Source organism: Lepidochelys kempii, chromosome 10 (assembly GCF_965140265.1).
Source record: "Lepidochelys kempii isolate rLepKem1 chromosome 10, rLepKem1.hap2, whole genome shotgun sequence".
Taxonomy (NCBI): domain Eukaryota; kingdom Metazoa; phylum Chordata; order Testudines; family Cheloniidae; genus Lepidochelys; species Lepidochelys kempii.
Window position 1 is genome coordinate 15,235,131 of NC_133265.1, and position 16,912 is coordinate 15,252,042.

The 16,912-nt window shown below is 40.0% G+C and overlaps 1 protein-coding gene across 20 annotated transcripts in view; it reads right to left on the reverse strand.

Moving 5' to 3' along the window:
• The window catches only part of TRRAP (transformation/transcription domain associated protein), a 154,730-nt gene that overhangs the window by 133,589 nt on the left and 4,229 nt on the right, over nucleotides 1–16,912 (reverse strand). For 19 of the 20 annotated variants that reach the window (XM_073362108.1, XM_073362105.1, XM_073362109.1 and 16 more), the window contains 10 exons: nucleotides 15,423–15,533; nucleotides 14,662–14,766; nucleotides 13,749–13,832; nucleotides 12,580–12,636; nucleotides 6,084–6,209; nucleotides 4,822–4,899; nucleotides 4,537–4,625; nucleotides 2,810–2,906; nucleotides 2,244–2,382; nucleotides 462–540 (listed from right to left, as the gene is read on the reverse strand). In XM_073362108.1, coding sequence (XP_073218209.1) covers nucleotides 462–540; nucleotides 2,244–2,382; nucleotides 2,810–2,906; nucleotides 4,537–4,625; nucleotides 4,822–4,899; nucleotides 6,084–6,209; nucleotides 12,580–12,636; nucleotides 13,749–13,832; nucleotides 14,662–14,766; nucleotides 15,423–15,533 — 965 coding nt within the window. The remainder of the gene's footprint in view (nucleotides 1–461; nucleotides 541–2,243; nucleotides 2,383–2,809; nucleotides 2,907–4,536; nucleotides 4,626–4,821; nucleotides 4,900–6,083; nucleotides 6,210–12,579; nucleotides 12,637–13,748; nucleotides 13,833–14,661; nucleotides 14,767–15,422; nucleotides 15,534–16,912) is intronic. The other variant, XM_073362112.1, reaches the window with a different exon arrangement.

The window sequence follows — 16,912 nt, forward strand, 5'->3', positions numbered from 1 at the left end:
TTCAGCTGGTGATTTAAAATCTTAAACTTTGTACTGAGGCCAGGATTTGGAGTTTATGCAGTTTGTTGCTCTTTATTGTTTCAGATTCTCTGCAGTTTCAGATACTGTACATATATTCTGTAAAAACTTGTAGAGAAGATCCCCCTCCACTCATCACAAAGTTTCCATCTCACAACTAGTGCATCTGTAAAGCCCTGATTTAAACAGTATTAGGACAGCAAGTCCAAACAGTAAGACAATTCTCACCAAAAGCTCCCATTTTGCCTTTAACTCATCCAGTTATGTTTAGATACCACACAGTATTAAATACACTTACAAGTCTTTTCTTAAGCACACGCAATACCCAAGTATAATGGAGTGAATGATTTAGAACTTTGTATATTCAGAAAACACTAAAGAAATACCACTAAAACCCACCAGTGACAAGCAATCAGACAGATACCACAAATTTAATCTCATACCTCAGTGTCTCTCGAGCTGTGTATCCAGAGCCAATTAGAATAGATTCGTCAAATAGCTTGTCCATGCATGGAATAAATTCTATAATACAAAAAAACCACGACATATATCACCAAGAAAATAAGTAAACAAATCAAAAACTAATTAAGCATTGCATCAAGTAACAAATGTACTTAACCACTGCCAGACTACAGTGAATTTATTGTGCAAGTCATTTTTCAAGCACACAAAAAGCAATATCATAATGAAAAAAGGTCTGTTTACTTAACTTTAAGAATTTTGCACTAATTTTCTCCCTAGATGGTATACTTTAGCATGTACTCAAAGCCACAAAATTGGTATAAATTAAAAAAAAAAAATCCAGTTCTATATAACAAAAAAATAAAGTAACCTTAAGCGTGAGGGGTGAATCCCTCAAAAATAATTTTGTAATATATATAAGAGATGCTATCAACTTATATTAAGGCCAAAAGCTCTTACTAAGTTTTCCTAAAACCTATTTGTGACCGGGTGGACTAGGTCTGGAGGCCCCCTGCTGGCAGCCTCGTGGCCCTGCATTACCCTGCCCCAGAATAGAGCAGAGCGAGGTCCTCCGGGCAGCCTAGGGTGGCTACAGAGGAGCGGCCAATTGGGAGGCTGATGGAGCAGCCAATCTGGGGCCAGAAGGGCCCTCTATAAGACAAGCAGCAGAGCAGAGAAGTTCAGCTCTTGCATCGAGAGGGAGGACCAGGTGCCAGGCTGGCTGAGGACATCTTTTCTCTCCCCTGCCCACCCCTCAGAAGACTGAGCTCCAAAAAAAAAAAAAGGGGGGGGGCCGGAAAGGGGGGGAAGAACCATAATGACAAGTACTATATGATCTGTCAATCAGCGTAGGGGTTACACTTTGAAAATTTCTTCCACTCAGATATATTACTGGTTCCCACGTTAGGCCCCATTTTAAGCATAAGGAATCCCTCGCAAACATGTGGCATCCAAAATAAAACAGTTTTATGTATGACTACAATACTGAACTCAAAAGCTTGGACAACCTAAGGAAAACATTCTGTAATTCCTCTGTACCTCCCTAGCCCAGCTCTAGCACCTGAACCAGCAGACCCTTGTTAGCACACACAGTGAGCTAATCCACCCATCCGCACGGACTGTTTTTTTTTTTTTCTTCTCCTCCCAACAAGACAGCAAAGATGGAAAAATAAAAGTTGAAACTCTGAGAAGTCTAAAACTTGACAATCCTGCCAAAAGAAAAGAATGAAGAACAAATCTACCAAAGAACCTACATTAGTTCAGACTGAAAGAGGTCTTCTGTCTGGAGAAAAGAACCGAGCCCAATTAGCCAAGCAAGATCACTTTTTAGGTGAGTGACTATTCCCACTGATGTCACTGAATTACTCATGTGCTTTTTGTCAAGCATGCATCAGTGGTTGCAGGATTAGGGTTTAGGTGTGTATCACTGTATAGTAGCAACTTGGCAATGCACAGGTTTAAAAAAAAAAAAAAAAAAAAAAAAGAACGAGCTGTCAGGGCACCCTGCTCAGTTCTCCGTCCCACTCTAGGACATAGGACAAGCTCCCTTGCCTGGGACAAAAGAAAGATGTCAAGGAACAACTTTGTTGACAATTGTCCCAGTAACCCCCACCCAAAGAACTCAATCCAATACAGCCCAATTTAAGCAATTTTAAAATCACTACGAATGGTTTAAAAAAAGGAAACCCAAAGTATCAAGCAAACAGAATGGATTTGAGATATTTACAGTTTCTACACACGTTAAAAAAAAAAAAAAAACATACGGCTCCTCAAGTCTGTGGTAAGAATGTGCTTAGCAGCTATCAGAAGCTCCTTTCGGAGATGTGCCGTTTCAGCTGGACAATTGGACAGTAACTGCAACATTCCTTTTACCATTTGCTGAGAATACTTAGCCACCAAATCCTGTAAAGTAAATATGCTCAAGTTATATTTGCAATGTAGGTTGTTTTAAACAATTGTTTTGTTTTCAGTTTTCTGTATTCGTAGTTATCTATAGTCCCATCTGGCAGAAATTCACTACTTTTTTTCTTTAAAAATTCTGCCTGTAAAAAAATTAAAATGAAGTTCAGTAGGCAACTGTTCTATACACCTTTTCTTCAGCTGGAAGGTTTGTCTGCAAACTTGAACCTGATCCTCTGTATTTAAAAAAAATAAACAAACAACTAAACACCTCTCACTAATAGAAGAAACCTGTAACTCCAAATTTGCTGCACAAGTCTCCTCCCTCCCTAGTCCCAGATGCATGCTGTGCCACTCCTTCTCCTCTGGCTGCTTCCCTGCAACAGAACTCACATTACCTATAACAGGGATAATCTTTAGCATAACCTACCTGGTATATTCTTATAATGTAGGCCAAAAAGGATAATGTTTTAATCTGGGCAGCAATAAAGTCAGCATACAGCTCCTTATTGTAAAGTTTGTGTTGCCTGAAATTGAATTGAACAAGTATTATGCTTATTTTGTTCTTCCTCTCTTTTTGAAATGAGTTTAGAGCTCATGAATAGTGCCAGAAAGGTCTTCAGTTTGCTGTATGGTTAATTTACCCAATGTAGAGCATACTTGGGCTCTCAAACCTTCCCTTCTTTGCCCTAAAGGGGCCTAAACCTAGTAGGGGAAGACCCACCATTAACATTTCCAGCTCCTTGCCCATTCGATGCTTAGCCTCAGGCAGAAAGGGGTTAAATAATCAGGGCCCTGCATACACTGTGGCACACCGGAAATTCTGTAATAGGTTGATAGGCATTTGAAGGTTTTAACTTATTAAAATGAGCAATTAATATTGAAAAAGCCCTCAGCATATGAGCGCTTTCTAATGCGTTTCAGCCCACCAGGCAGTTTGACTTTCTACAGAATTCCAAGATGGTACACCAACATGGAATACATGACTCCGTACCTCCTCCTCCAGGGGTCACCTCCACTTTCCCTCAGGTCAAGAATGCTCTCCCTACCTTTTTGCCATTCAAGCAATCTCTCACTTCAAAGAATTGGGAAGATTGGGATAGACTGCCTCTTCCACCTTCCCCTTAGAGAACCACTGGCTGCTTATCAGGCACTCTGTCTCTCTAAAGCAGACAGTAGTAACCAATAGGCAGAATCTCAATGCTCTGCCGAGACAGGAGGCTCTCATGGGTCCAAGAAGAGCAAGAATACTAGTTTTGTGGCAGGACAGAGATTCCATGAGTGTAAATATGGGGCCTGGCAAACACTGCCCACTGCAATAGCAATTATTGTGATGTTGTTAGATGTCCACTTAAAAACAAACTGAGACAGTTCTGATGACAGTCTAGGTCACTAGTGACCTGGGACAGATTCAGGCCAGTGACCTGGAATGGAAATATTCCAAGACTCTTAATTTCCTGAGAGCCAGGATAATTTTATTATAGAACAGTTTTAAATCAAAAGTAGCCGACATTTATTGTAGTTGCAAGCAACCAAACGCAAGCAGATGTGCTTTGAGAGAAATTTACCTTTTAAGATTTTGGATCATTTTTAAATGGCAAATTTAGCTATTAGTAAACTACGAACATAAGAATGGCCATACTGGATCAGACCAATGGTCCAGCTAGCCCAGTATCCTGTCTTCTTACAGTGGCTGGTCCAGACGCTTCAGAGGCAATGAACAGAACAGGGCAATTTATCAAGTGAACTATTACCTATTGTTCAGTCCCAGCTTCCGGCAGTCAGGTTTAGGAAAGCCGAGAGCATAGGGTTACATCCCTGACCATCTTGGCCAATAGCCACTGATAGAAAAGTTCTGAAGGATAGGGCCAATTCTTTTTTGAACGCAGTTAAACTTTTGGCCTTCTCAGCAGCCTCTGGCAATGAGTTCCACAGGTTGACTGTGCATGGTGTGAAAAAAGTACTTTAAGTTTGCTTTAAACCTGCTGCCTATTTATTTCATTGGGTTACCTCTGGTTCTTGTGTTACTTCTAAGTCAAGGAAGAAAAGAATCCCCCCACACACACACCGCACTACACTACAGAGCATGAGTCATACTTAGATCTATCACCAATATGACCCAGATTCAACTGAAATTGTTTGTTAAGATAGTCTTACCTTGCTTGCGAGGATACCTGTATTATAATAGTGTTCATGATCAAGGGCACAAATTCAGCCACCACATTATGAATGTTCAGTTTGTAGAGCTAAAAAGAAATAACAACTTGAAAACAAAATCAAATACCTACATTTTTCACATTTGTGCTCAGCAAATTATTTGAGAGCACATCAGAATGGATCATCATCATCATGGTGGCTTTTGCCACAAGATCTTACATCCATTTTAACTAACAATCTGAATAAGCAATAATAAAATATTCACATGCAAGATATTGTACTAACCTGATACATTAGAACAACAATAATGGGAAGCTCAGCCAACACTTTCAAGGAGAGAGACCCTCTGGGAATTATAGAATGCTGAAAGAGGTAAAAATATTTTTAAAATTTTCATTCCTTTTCAAAAGAAAAAAGTACCAAAAAAACCTGATAATTAATCCCTTCATAAAAACATGCACATTATTTATCATTCCTTTTAATAATTAAACATTCAGGGTTAAACAATATTTAATTTCAGAGAGCATGATATTATATGGAAGCTTTATTCTTTGGCCAAACAAAAATTCTATGCAGACTTTTCTTGATCTGCAACTACATTTGCATTTTAAATGCAGCTTTGATAAGTACAACTCCCAACAGCAAGAAGAATGAGTCACACACACATTTTTAACAGAATATTTTTCAATATACCTGCTACTTTTGGGTAATTCAAGACATAGAATCATAGCCATTAGAGATGGTGCCACCTGCGAACTATCCCTTTAAGAGGGTTGGAGCTCAATTGCACCTGGGCTAGGCTTAGCCAATCTCCGGGGTGGAGGGAGTGAATACAATAGTCATGTGACAGAGCATGTGACTAAGAATCAGGCCTGCTAGGAAACATAAGAGCAGCTGGTGACCATTCAGGGAGAACAAACTCTGGAGGAACCACTCCATCAAAGAACAGAGAGCACTATCTGGAAAGGGTCAGTGAGGTGGCAGAGACTGAGTAACTCTCTAGAACTCCATGTAGAAGGCCCAGTAAAGAAGCCTGTTAGGAGCAAGAGCCAGCTATGTAGGCTGGGTGAAAGGTGTGGGCTGTTTTGAACTTTGTGGTAATAAAATTCTCCCACAAGGGGAGAATTTTTGAGAAAACACTAACAGTGTGAAGTATGACTGACTGGGGAGGAAAGGGAAACTTAGGGTAGCAGCAGGGTCCAAAGCCAGACCAGGTACACCCTACCACAGAGAGACTATATGCGCTAATAGGCTTTTTTTTTTTTTTTTTAATTTTCTCCATCATGTGAGCTCACAACTTACACAGGGCCTGATCCAACTCCACATCAAGTCAATAGGAGTTTTTCTGTTAACTTCATTGGGAGTTGGCTGCAGGCAAATTATGCAATGTGCCCATTGTAAAAGGAGTATCTTCTGTTCCTACCTCTATGACTAATAAGTTTGAATGCATTTTATCTGTTTAGTTGTTTTCAGTAAGATTTTATCTTTAACATATAGACAATTTTACAGGTACTCAGTTTTTGAGGTCACCTGGTCAAAATACTCACTGTTCTTGTTTCACTGTCATCCCGTTCAGGATTTACTTTCACCGCAATTGTTGTGATCATACCAACCATTTCTGGGGAAGGAACAGTATTCTCTGGGATCACCTGAGGATTCTCAAAGTATCGATTCTACACACACACACATACACACACACACACAAGGCAGAAATTTTAAAGAAGAAAAACAGATTTAAAAAATGTATTAAAGCTAATGTTAACAAAATGATATAATACTTAGGTTGAGAAAAGTGTCTGTACATCTGGGTATAGTGCTTAGACTATCCACAAATACAGGTTTGTTTTTAAAGTTATATGATACATAGAGTACATAATCAGCAATAACCCAAATTTAGGTGAATAGATTTAACAATACAGTTTAGATATTAGAATCCGAATACTCGGGTACATCACTCATGAAAAGCTGTACAGAGATTTGGTTGTGGAAAGCAAAATATAATGAGTGGATATTGTCCCTCAGTAATTGAGAATTAGGTAGGTTGTCCATGAGGAAAGTATTTTGTAATACTACTAAATTCTTCAGAAAAGAGCTTACTTTCGTTTCTGGAGTTCTTCGGGGTGCTTTTGTGCATATGGATCCCATTGTAGCTGTGAGCCCACAAACTCTGAACCACCAGTGTCCACTGGGACTGAACATTTGCTGGATACACCTTTGCATTCCCCAAAGAATATAAATAATGGAGCAGCCCCACTAAGTTCTTTCACTAATACAGAATAAGCAGGTAAGGACTCCACATGAGTGGGAAGGAGGACAGATGATGAGATCCATGTGGACAAAAACCATCTTCAAAGACTCCAGTTATTGTGAGGCAAGTAACCTCTCTTTTTTCTTCATGCATTTGTCCATACAGATCCCACAACAGGTGATTAAGTAGCAGTTACCTCTTAAGGAGGTGGGTGAGAGGAGCCCTACCTAAAAGTGACTGTAGGAGAGCCCTACCAAACTGAGCATCTGATCTTGAAACTGCCACAAAGGAGCAATGACAGCTAATTGGAGTTCTGTGCATACATTTAGCAATCTTATAAATCTCAGAAATAGTCTCCCCTGAAACAAGAAACAGAAGTTGACTGAGAACTAGTGGAGCACTTCTACCTTGAGAAGAAAGAGGTTGTTTGTTTAATGTATAGGAAATCTAAATGCAGACTGTAACCCACTTAAGAGTCTTTCAGAGAAAACAACCTGCACTGTAGACTTATCACCAAAAGCCACAAAAAGTCTGGATGATTTCAGAAATGGCTTTGTTCTGGAAAGATAAAAGGACACAGCCCTAAGACTATCTAATGGTACGTCTACACTAGAAACGAAGCTGACCTATATTATATTGACTTACACTAGGAACGCTTGCACTGATCTAGGAGCGGTAGTGTGGGGAACTGAGCCCCAGCTGGCTGCCTCCCCTGTCTGCTCCCCATTCCCCGCCCGGAGTGGTGGGGAAGCCGCCTGGGGCTCCTCACCCCTGGGGAGCAGGGTCCAGCTGACCCAGCTTCTCCTCCCAGCCCACTCCCTGCCAGGAGCCAGGCAGCCTTGTCCATTTCAGGGCTCCAGGAAGGAGCCCTGAAATTTACAAGACAGCCAAGGTTCCCAGCCAGGAATGGGGTACAGCCACCCAGCTCTCCTACCATGAAACTGACAAGACAGCCAACAGCCCATGTATGTAATGCAGTGTCTACACAGACACTGCGTCGCCCTAACACCACCAACTTAAGCCTCTCGTGAAGGTGGAGTTATGTCGCTGTAGTATGGCACTTACATCGGCGGAGCAAGGCTGTAGCGTAGACACTGACATAATTAGGTAGATGTAAGGCAACTTCGGTAGGCAGACCTGGTCTATACTACAGAGTTATAAGTGTGTGGAGGTTCTCCTGACTTTCCTGTACAGGGTATTTAGGAAAAACTACAGTTAAGTGTATAAACTGCTTTATACGAAAATCTGAAACCACTTTTTAATGACCCTCAACAGATGGGTGATATGCTGATAAAGTGGTCGCATGACTCAGAGTTAATCTACAGTCCCAAGTGTTTCAAAGGCAAATAGTCCAAAAGAGCTGGAATAGAAGGGCTGAATGTGTCTCAATGGACCACAACAAGAAACAACTTTTTAGCTTGAAACACACTTCTCAGAGGCCTTTTTGCTCTGGATCAAAAGCTCTTGTACAGCCACTATCTAAAGACCTTAGTCAGCTGGTCACATGTAGAGACGCCAGGTCGGTGTGCAGCACCAGGCCTTGTTTCTGCAGAATGACATCTGGGAGGTTTAGTAGCAGAAGTGGCCCGATTGATAGATGTATCATGTCAGAATACCAGAACTGATCCACCCAGGCTGGAGCTATCATTCCCACCTGGGCTTTGTCCTGATATATCTTTCTAAGGACTTTGGGAATTAATGAAATAGAGAAACACTTTAGCAGGTTCTTCTCCCACCAAATCAGAAATACAACTACCATAGATCCTGAACTCACTCCTCTTTGGGAAGAGAACATTGAAGACTTTGTGTTCACACTGGTAGCAAACAGGTCCAACAAACAGGGAACTCTCTATTTAGCAACACTTGATTTAGAACAGTCTTTCAGCTCCCACTCACATGTGAATCGTGACAGAGCTCTTTCTGCTTAGATGATCTGCCAAATACTTCTGGGTACCTGACAGACGGAGAGCTACTAGGATGATCTTATGTAGGATGCAGCATTCTCATAGATGTATCACTTCCTGACAGAAGTGGCATGATCTCACTCCCGCTGGACTCTTCATACAACAAATATCTTGATGGACAATGCAACAGCTTTGAGTGGTGGTGCCCAGAAGGAGAAGCAGAAATGCCTTCCAGGCTAGATGAATGGCCCTCAGCTCCAGTACATTTATGTGTAACAGGCTCTGCTTAGGATCACTTGCCTTGTATTCGGAGGAAGTCCACATGCGCACCCCAGCATCGTTTGAATGCATCCATCACAAGAGTTTAAGGGGGTGGTGTATGAAACATAATTCCCTGGCAGATTTTTAAGGGTCTATCCACCAAAGCAGAGATGTTAGCACTTTTGGTCGCACTCCTAGAGGCAAGTCCATGTTGTATCTGACTGGCTCATAAACTGTTCTTAACCAACTCTGAAAAGACTAGAGGACTTATGGAGTCACATAAGTAAAGCTGCCATATGACCCAGTAAACTGAGGCAGAATCTTACTGACGTTCTCAGATGAGATCGAAGGTATGAAATGAGGTGACTCGTGAAAAGAAGTCTTTGTTTAGGAATGTATGCTATTGCCAATGTGAAGTCCAGCACCACCCATATAAATGTTGTGGATTCAGTAGGGGTGAAATCAAACATGTCTCAACTGATGTTAAGGCCTTGTCTGGAAAACAACTGTAGAACTGTGTGAACATCCCTAGTGACCTGGTGTGATGCATCTCCTGATCTCGATGATTATCTAGCAGGGCATCTATGTCAGCCCTCTTGGATGTGGCTGTTTTAGAAAGTGCAGGCTGCCACAGACCCTTGGCTATCTTGAGAATGTCTTTATTAATAGAGACGGCTAAGCAACCCTGGGAAATGTCAAATAATTTAGGAGAGCTCTCTTAAAATGATCTCAAGCAGAAACTCTCAAGTGTCCACTACTCTTCTAAGGAGATCTTGAACTAGTGATGTAAAATACTAAACCGTTAACTGGTAAGTATTAGTGTTACTGGTTAACCAACCCTAACCATTAATCCACAGCCCCGGGCCGGCCGACTGGCTGACCCCCAGCCCTGGGCTCCTCTCCCTTTAATCAGTTAACCGATTAAACAATTTTAATCATTTAAACAATTAACTTTTTACAGATATTTACATCTCTATCTTGCATGGCCTTAAAATGGTCTATTTTTGACGTAGTAGATGGTGTCACACCTTCATCAGGCAACAAAGCCGATATGACCAGATTGGTCCTCATATTCCTTGAGGAGGTCTTCCTCATCACTATACAGTTTCTGTTTAGAACCACGAAGAAGCTCTTGGAGCAATGACTGAGATGGGGTGTGGGTTTGTTTGGGGTTGTTTTGTTGTGGAGGGGTGGCTTTTTAGGAAGACGACAACCTTATTCTAGATCTTGATGCAGCTGTATATGGCACAGAGCAGGGAATGGCTGAGGACTCCACACAGAACATTAAGGCCACTGCGTCCCAGAAGGTAAAGGCATATGGTGCCAAAGAGATGGGAACCAAGGAACATGACAGAAGCATGAGATCCGTGACTCCTTTTAAAGGTTTCTCTCAGGAACCACTCTGAGAAATGAGAAGATCTCCTAGGAGAACAACATCTGCTGCCAACATCTTCTGCCTTATGAAGATAAGCAGAATCCTTCTAAAGGAGGTGCAGATATTTAACAGTGTAGAAACAAACTCAGAACCCCTTGGTATGAAAGGTAGACACTACTACCATAGATGATCAATGCAGACAGGTTCATCTTCGGTACTCTGGACTCCAAGCAGAGGTTTAGATATCACAGATAAAGAGAGAGATTCAGCAAAGGGGATTCCAGTTCCAGGGTGATAGCTAGATCTGCAGAAGATTTAAAAATAGCCTGGGAAGAAAGAGGAGGTAGTACCGATGTCAATGATACTGTGACCAATGGTTCCAGTGCAGCTGCCTCGGCAGATATCTTCTTATCACAATGCAGTGATTTGGTGGCATACAGTACACCAATGCCAAATGTACTTAAGAAACAGTCCTGATCAATAAAGACATATGCTGCAACCCTGCATCAAAAGAATAGGGTTTCACAGAATCATGGCACCAATGCGAGTTTGAAGGAATAGCCTTAGGCAACTCAGAAGCAGACTTTTACCCTTCCTCTTGGCCAGTACCAGCGATACAGATTGGTGCCAAGCTGCCTCCAGAGATCTCTGCTTTTTCAAAGTCACATTGGTACTGTGATTCTTCAAAAAGCCTGAAATCCTGTTCACATCATTTCTCTTTTACTTAAGAGCAAATAGAAGGCTCAATGTTTCAGGGACTCCCAGAATCAAAAGACCTCTTAGCCCCCCAAGTTGCATCTTTTGTAGCCAAAGCACAAGCTGAAACAAGTTCATAAGCAGAAGCAGACTGCTCTCGGGCAGGAATCTCACAGTCAAAATCTTATCTTTTCCAGCAAAAACAGCACCAAGCAGTCATCACGTTCCTTGTGTGTTTTCAAAAAGAGGGTTATAAATAATATAGTTGTTTGAGGTAGGAGATTCCCCTAAACAAAAAAGGCACTTTATATGTGTATCATTCATTGGCATAGCTGTCTCGCAGGCAGGGCAGATCTCAGCTATCAGACCTGAGACTTGGAAAGAAAACAAGGAGTCTTTCGGAGGAGGTAGAGGAGTTAGTCAACCAGCTTAAATGAAACAAGAAAAAAGTTACAGGGGCTGCAGGGGGTGGGGCACAAAACTAACTATAAAACCCTAATCCTATCCCCAAGAGCTATAGGGAAGCAGAAAGACATTGTGCATCAACTCAGTACCTTGGCCAGTAAGCGAGTGATGGATGGGGTTGCTCCATTTTTATACCCTTATTGTAGGTGGCATAAGAGCGTACAGGACACATGGGCAGCTCCGAACGAAACAGATGTCTAGAAGATTCCAGTCTCACGCACACGAAGCACTCACACCTACAGTGGGATCTTTGTGGACATAGACTTAAAGAAGCTGAAATTCTGTAGATTAAACAATGTTATTAAAACACAGGGCCACTAATAGGGTTATAGGGCCTAGCATTACTGCAACTGCATCTGTGGAGTCCATGCCTGAGCTGCAGTATCTCTAAGACCCCACATCACGGATGCTGCTCTCTTCCTATGTTAGTGGAAAGGCTGACTTACAACACACTGAAAGCGACAAAAACCAATCTATTTCATGATGGCAAATATCAAAATACTGTGTGATTGAACATGCCAAAAACAGGTTTCACACTTCCTATTACTAGCGAAGTGTTTATCACACTAAGTCTTGAACATAAGATTAAACTACAGAGTACTAATACTCTCATTTTACTCACTATTGATTGAAATAGTAGTCTCTCTACGTTCAACTCTAGTTATTAAGCAGTTAAGAAAAGGCTCAAATCAGATATTTGAGTCAGGGCGCACTTACAAATGCATGCCTCCAAACACTAGGTATTGTCCGAGGCATAGCAGCTGATTTCTTCAAAATATACTTTGTGTGTTTGAGTCTAGAATTAGGCTCTAAGTCAAAAAAATGAAGAATCCCTGACCAAACTAATAGTGACTTCACTTTCTAACGCTAGTTAGATTGTGTTCTAAAATGGAGGTTAATCAGAATGTAAGAACTCAATAGAAGTCTGCTAATTTCTCCCTTTTTAAAATGTAATATTTGTTATATAGTTTATTTTCTTTAAACAGCATTAGTTACATGTCACTAAATTTAAAAAAGTCATTTTATAATTAGCACAAATTAAAACAAGAAGTACCACTTTCAGACACAGTGTAATCACAGGGAATAAGACTTACCACTACTTTTGGAAGTTCCTTGTAAATCTGTTTCACAAAGTCCAAAAAATGATGAATCTAGGAAGAAAAGAACATTAAGTTTACTAGAGAATGAGGCAGAAGAAGGAGGAATCAATTTCATTACTTTAAGATCCTTGTATCAATACTGGGGTGTGGGGGGAAAATGTACTCAAGAATCTTTTGTCAAATTACTTACTGTCAACAGATTAAATTTCACTTAAGTATGCGGGTGAATCCTCAAAAATTTAAAATGGATAGAGGAGATACTTTTGGAGAGTTTCTTTTGACTACTAAGCCAGTTTACTGTCAACATTAAACTTGAAAAGCAGTAGAAAGACACTCACAATAATAATTCAAACACAGATACACCACCAGTACATTATTCCAAAACCATTAAATCCTCTCAATAGTGGGATGCGGGAAGAAGAGATACTACAGTTTTGGTTTTCTAGTTCTTGTAAGATACTCATAACCCTAGTAACAGAGTACAGTATAAGAACTTACATAGATTGCAGACTTTCTTCTTGCTCCTATTCTGGTTTTCTTCCCCTCTCTCAGAACAAAATACCCCCAATTTTTCTTCTCCTCTCATGGATTCCCTCTTTTTGGTGGTCCACCTCCATATCCTGAAATGTTGGTCCTCCACCTTCCCCCACTCATCCAGAATCTTCTGGTCCCCCATCCCATGTTGTTCTGCCTTTCAATCCTTATCTTTCATATGGAATGTTTTGGACTGCCACCTCCTTTCTATGTATTTATTTTCCTTCTGACTTTTCCCCAAGGTCATGCTGGTACCACAGTTTCCGCACACAGAATTCTAGCAGAAATAATATCATCAGAGTGAAACTGACACAGCTAGTCAGTTGCATATTTGGTTAGAACAGCAGGTTGTTACTCCACTGCAATAAATCTAGGCAGATGGCTCATAAGGAGCAAAACTGATGCTGCTCCAGAGTAAAACCATTGAGCCTGTAAACCCTGGATCAATCCTTGTCTACAGCATTAACTCTCAGGAGAATTTTTAAAATGCAGGATACCCACAGCATATTAATGCCTATAAAACACTGAGCGCAGTGCACGAATATTTCTGGCATATTCATCAATTAAATATGCCAGAAATAGATCAAGTAGAGTAACTCTTCAACATCACATAATAAAATACAACTCACTTCTTGGGTGATTGGTGGCCGGAACTGTTTGTGTAGTTCAATAATTATTCTCAAACAAATAAGTACATTTTCTTCATTCTCTGTCTGGAAAACATTTGTTTAATTAGCCCATTGTTGTATTCTTAAACAACTTCATTAAATATATATTATATAGCTCTAATTTAATCTTGGCAACCTAGAAAGTTTCTGCCTAAGATAAACTGCCACAAGGAAAACATCTCATTTTTGACAGGTTACTTATCAGAGCCCAGTCTTGCAATCTGTGTCTATGGTTATCCCATTAAAATGTCAATGGAAATACTGAGTCTGTATATTTGGCAAGATCAGGCCTCAATCCTGCAACCTGCTCTACTTCAGCAGATCCCTTTGCAAAGCCCCATTGATTAACCAAAGTCAGTAGGGCTCCTTACAGGAACAGTGATCCTTTCACACAGAGCAGGTTACACTGGGCCTCACTTATCAATAATTTAAATTCTATGCAAGAAAGAATCTGAAGGATTTAAAATGGGCCACTGGCCCTCTCCTCTTTACTTATGTAATGAGCTAGTCTAGAAAAAATGTTCTTTCATGACATCTTACCTTGAGTAAGCTATCAAGAACAGTTCTGTGTCTCAGTAAAATCCTAACAAACATTTCAAGAGTCTACATAAGGGTAAAATAGAACCCAGATATGTTACATCTCAAACCAACATCATACAGTGAAGACTAATCAACTGCCCCTCCCCTCCTGTCCCAGCAGCTCAAACAATGCAACAATAGAACAACACCATCCCAAAGTGACTCTAAAGATTATCTAACCCCAAGCATCAGTGTAGTCAGAATTCTACCCTAATATTTTTGGGGAGGAGGAGAAAGAGAAATCTTTCTCCAAATCTGAAGCATAGTTTTAACAAAGTGAAATAAATAAAAATACCTCTAGAAATCTAAACATCACAGACAAGACATTTTTGGTATGCGGACGAAGATGTTCATTTGTTGGTATTCTATGAATTATTTCAAGAACTAGTTTACGCAATTGCTGGAAAACAAAATGAACAAAGATATCCATTAGAACTTAAATAAGCAAAACTTTGAAAGGACAATCCTTAATCATTTAAAAAAAAGATTTCTTGTTCAAGTCAAATATTTAATGTGTTAATTCACTAAAATGACAAATAACATGCTTTTTTAAAAAAACAAACTTTTTTCTTCAAATAGATTAAATGCCTATATAAGTATACATAGTAATTTCTTCTAATGTTCAACTATTTGGCTATAAAGCATGGCACAAATTTAATTTGCATTCTTAAGCTGCAATTTAAATTAAAAGAATGATAAAAATATTCTGGTAACTATTTGACAGTAAAGCTTCAACTTTTGCCTTTAACTCTGAAATGCAAACTTAGTTGTGATCACCTCTCAGTAATAGAGCCAACTGTAACATGTACACTACTTTTAAGTGATAGAAGAGAGGGTATTAAAGTACATGTTTGAAAAACAGAATAGCCAACTTTATTTAACAAGTATCTTACTGAGAGGAGCACAGACTTTTTCAATTCTGCCTCTTTGTGTACATATATAAAAAACATATTCAAAAACAGATTTGCTCACTCAGCACTCTCTCTAATCTCACACATTTCTGAATTGGTAAATTCAAACTGCACAAAAAGATAACTGTTGCTTTGTACAGAGTACCTGTGCTGGTTTTTCCTGAAGAAACTGCACCTCTCCATCCTGCAGAAAGGTGAGAAATCGAGGGATGATGTGTTCCAGGAATGTAGAATACTGAGGGGATGATGTTACATTCTAGTTATTAAAAGAAAAAAATACTTTCTTTGAGCAGAGGAGGAATATTCTCATTTCAAGTGTAATTTAACCAAGTTACTTGTAATACACATGCTACACAGACTGCCATCAAAATATAGAACCACTGAAAAAGCTTTTTTTTTTTTTTTTTAAAAAAAGCCCAAATCTTTAAAGTATTAGCAATCAACCATCCTCTGACAGAAAGGAAGTTAAAACTGACATTAAAAATGAATAAAATTGAACACAGGAAAAAATACCCCAGAAAGGGAAGGCTAACACCTTACTCACATTTAGAAAAACTGCTCAAATACTGTAAATGTTACCATTTCAAATGAAAGGGCTGACTAAATTCCTGGATGTAGTGAACTCACTTGTTCAATGACATTCAAGCCTTCTCACCCACAACTAAGTAAAGATTACAGTTATTTATACAGGCATATGTACCACAAAAGTTAGAATTAAACATTTCTACTTCTTTTTATTGTGAGGACTGATCTCATGCTTCTGTTTTGTTTGCTATGAAGTTGGGAACAGTATCAGAGGAGCAAGCTGCCTCCATTTATAAGTGCTGCACTTAATTCAGAAGCCTAGTTTACCCATCCTAATAGTTACTTGGAAACTCTTAGCTATATTCAACAAAACAATAGTATTAGGTAAACTTCAAAAGTACACCAGAATGCCTCTAACACAAATATTTAGGTTAGGCATGAATAAGAATGCAATATTTTATTATAGTTAAATAAGTCAATTGTTTATTCACATCCCTCCTTTACACACACACACACACACACACACACACACAGAGAGAGAGAGAGAGAGCGCAAGTTATACAACCAATTTTATTATTTGATTTGTGGTAGAGCTTAGAGACCCCAGTCATAAACCAGGAAGATCCCAATATGTGTAAAGACAGTCTCTGCCCCAAAGAGCTTACAATGCAAGTGTAAGACTGCAGGTAGATACAATAGGAGGACTGCAGAGAAACAGTTTAAAACTTGTTAAAATTAAAAGGGCACTTATCAGCCAAGACTCAGCAGCAGAAGCAGGAACTGCAGGCCTATCCCTGCTCCCTTCCAAAACCAAGAAAGGAGTTGCCCATCCGGTACCTCTTCTTCTCCTCTGTCCTACGGTCTCTCCCTTTTTGACCAAACTCTCCTTCTGGTTATGTTTCTCACTCCCCAGCCCTACAGAAGAACTGGGAGAGTGCAGGCTAACCCTGCTCCCCCCAGCACACTGAAGAGATCAGAGAAGAGAAGACACCCTTCAACACCTCTAACAGGCATGAAATCCATGATGCTTTCTGGCCCGCACCAACCAGTGCAAGAAGCAAAAGCTACCACACAGCCACAGGTCTCGCTCCTGCTTTATAAAGACTTCTT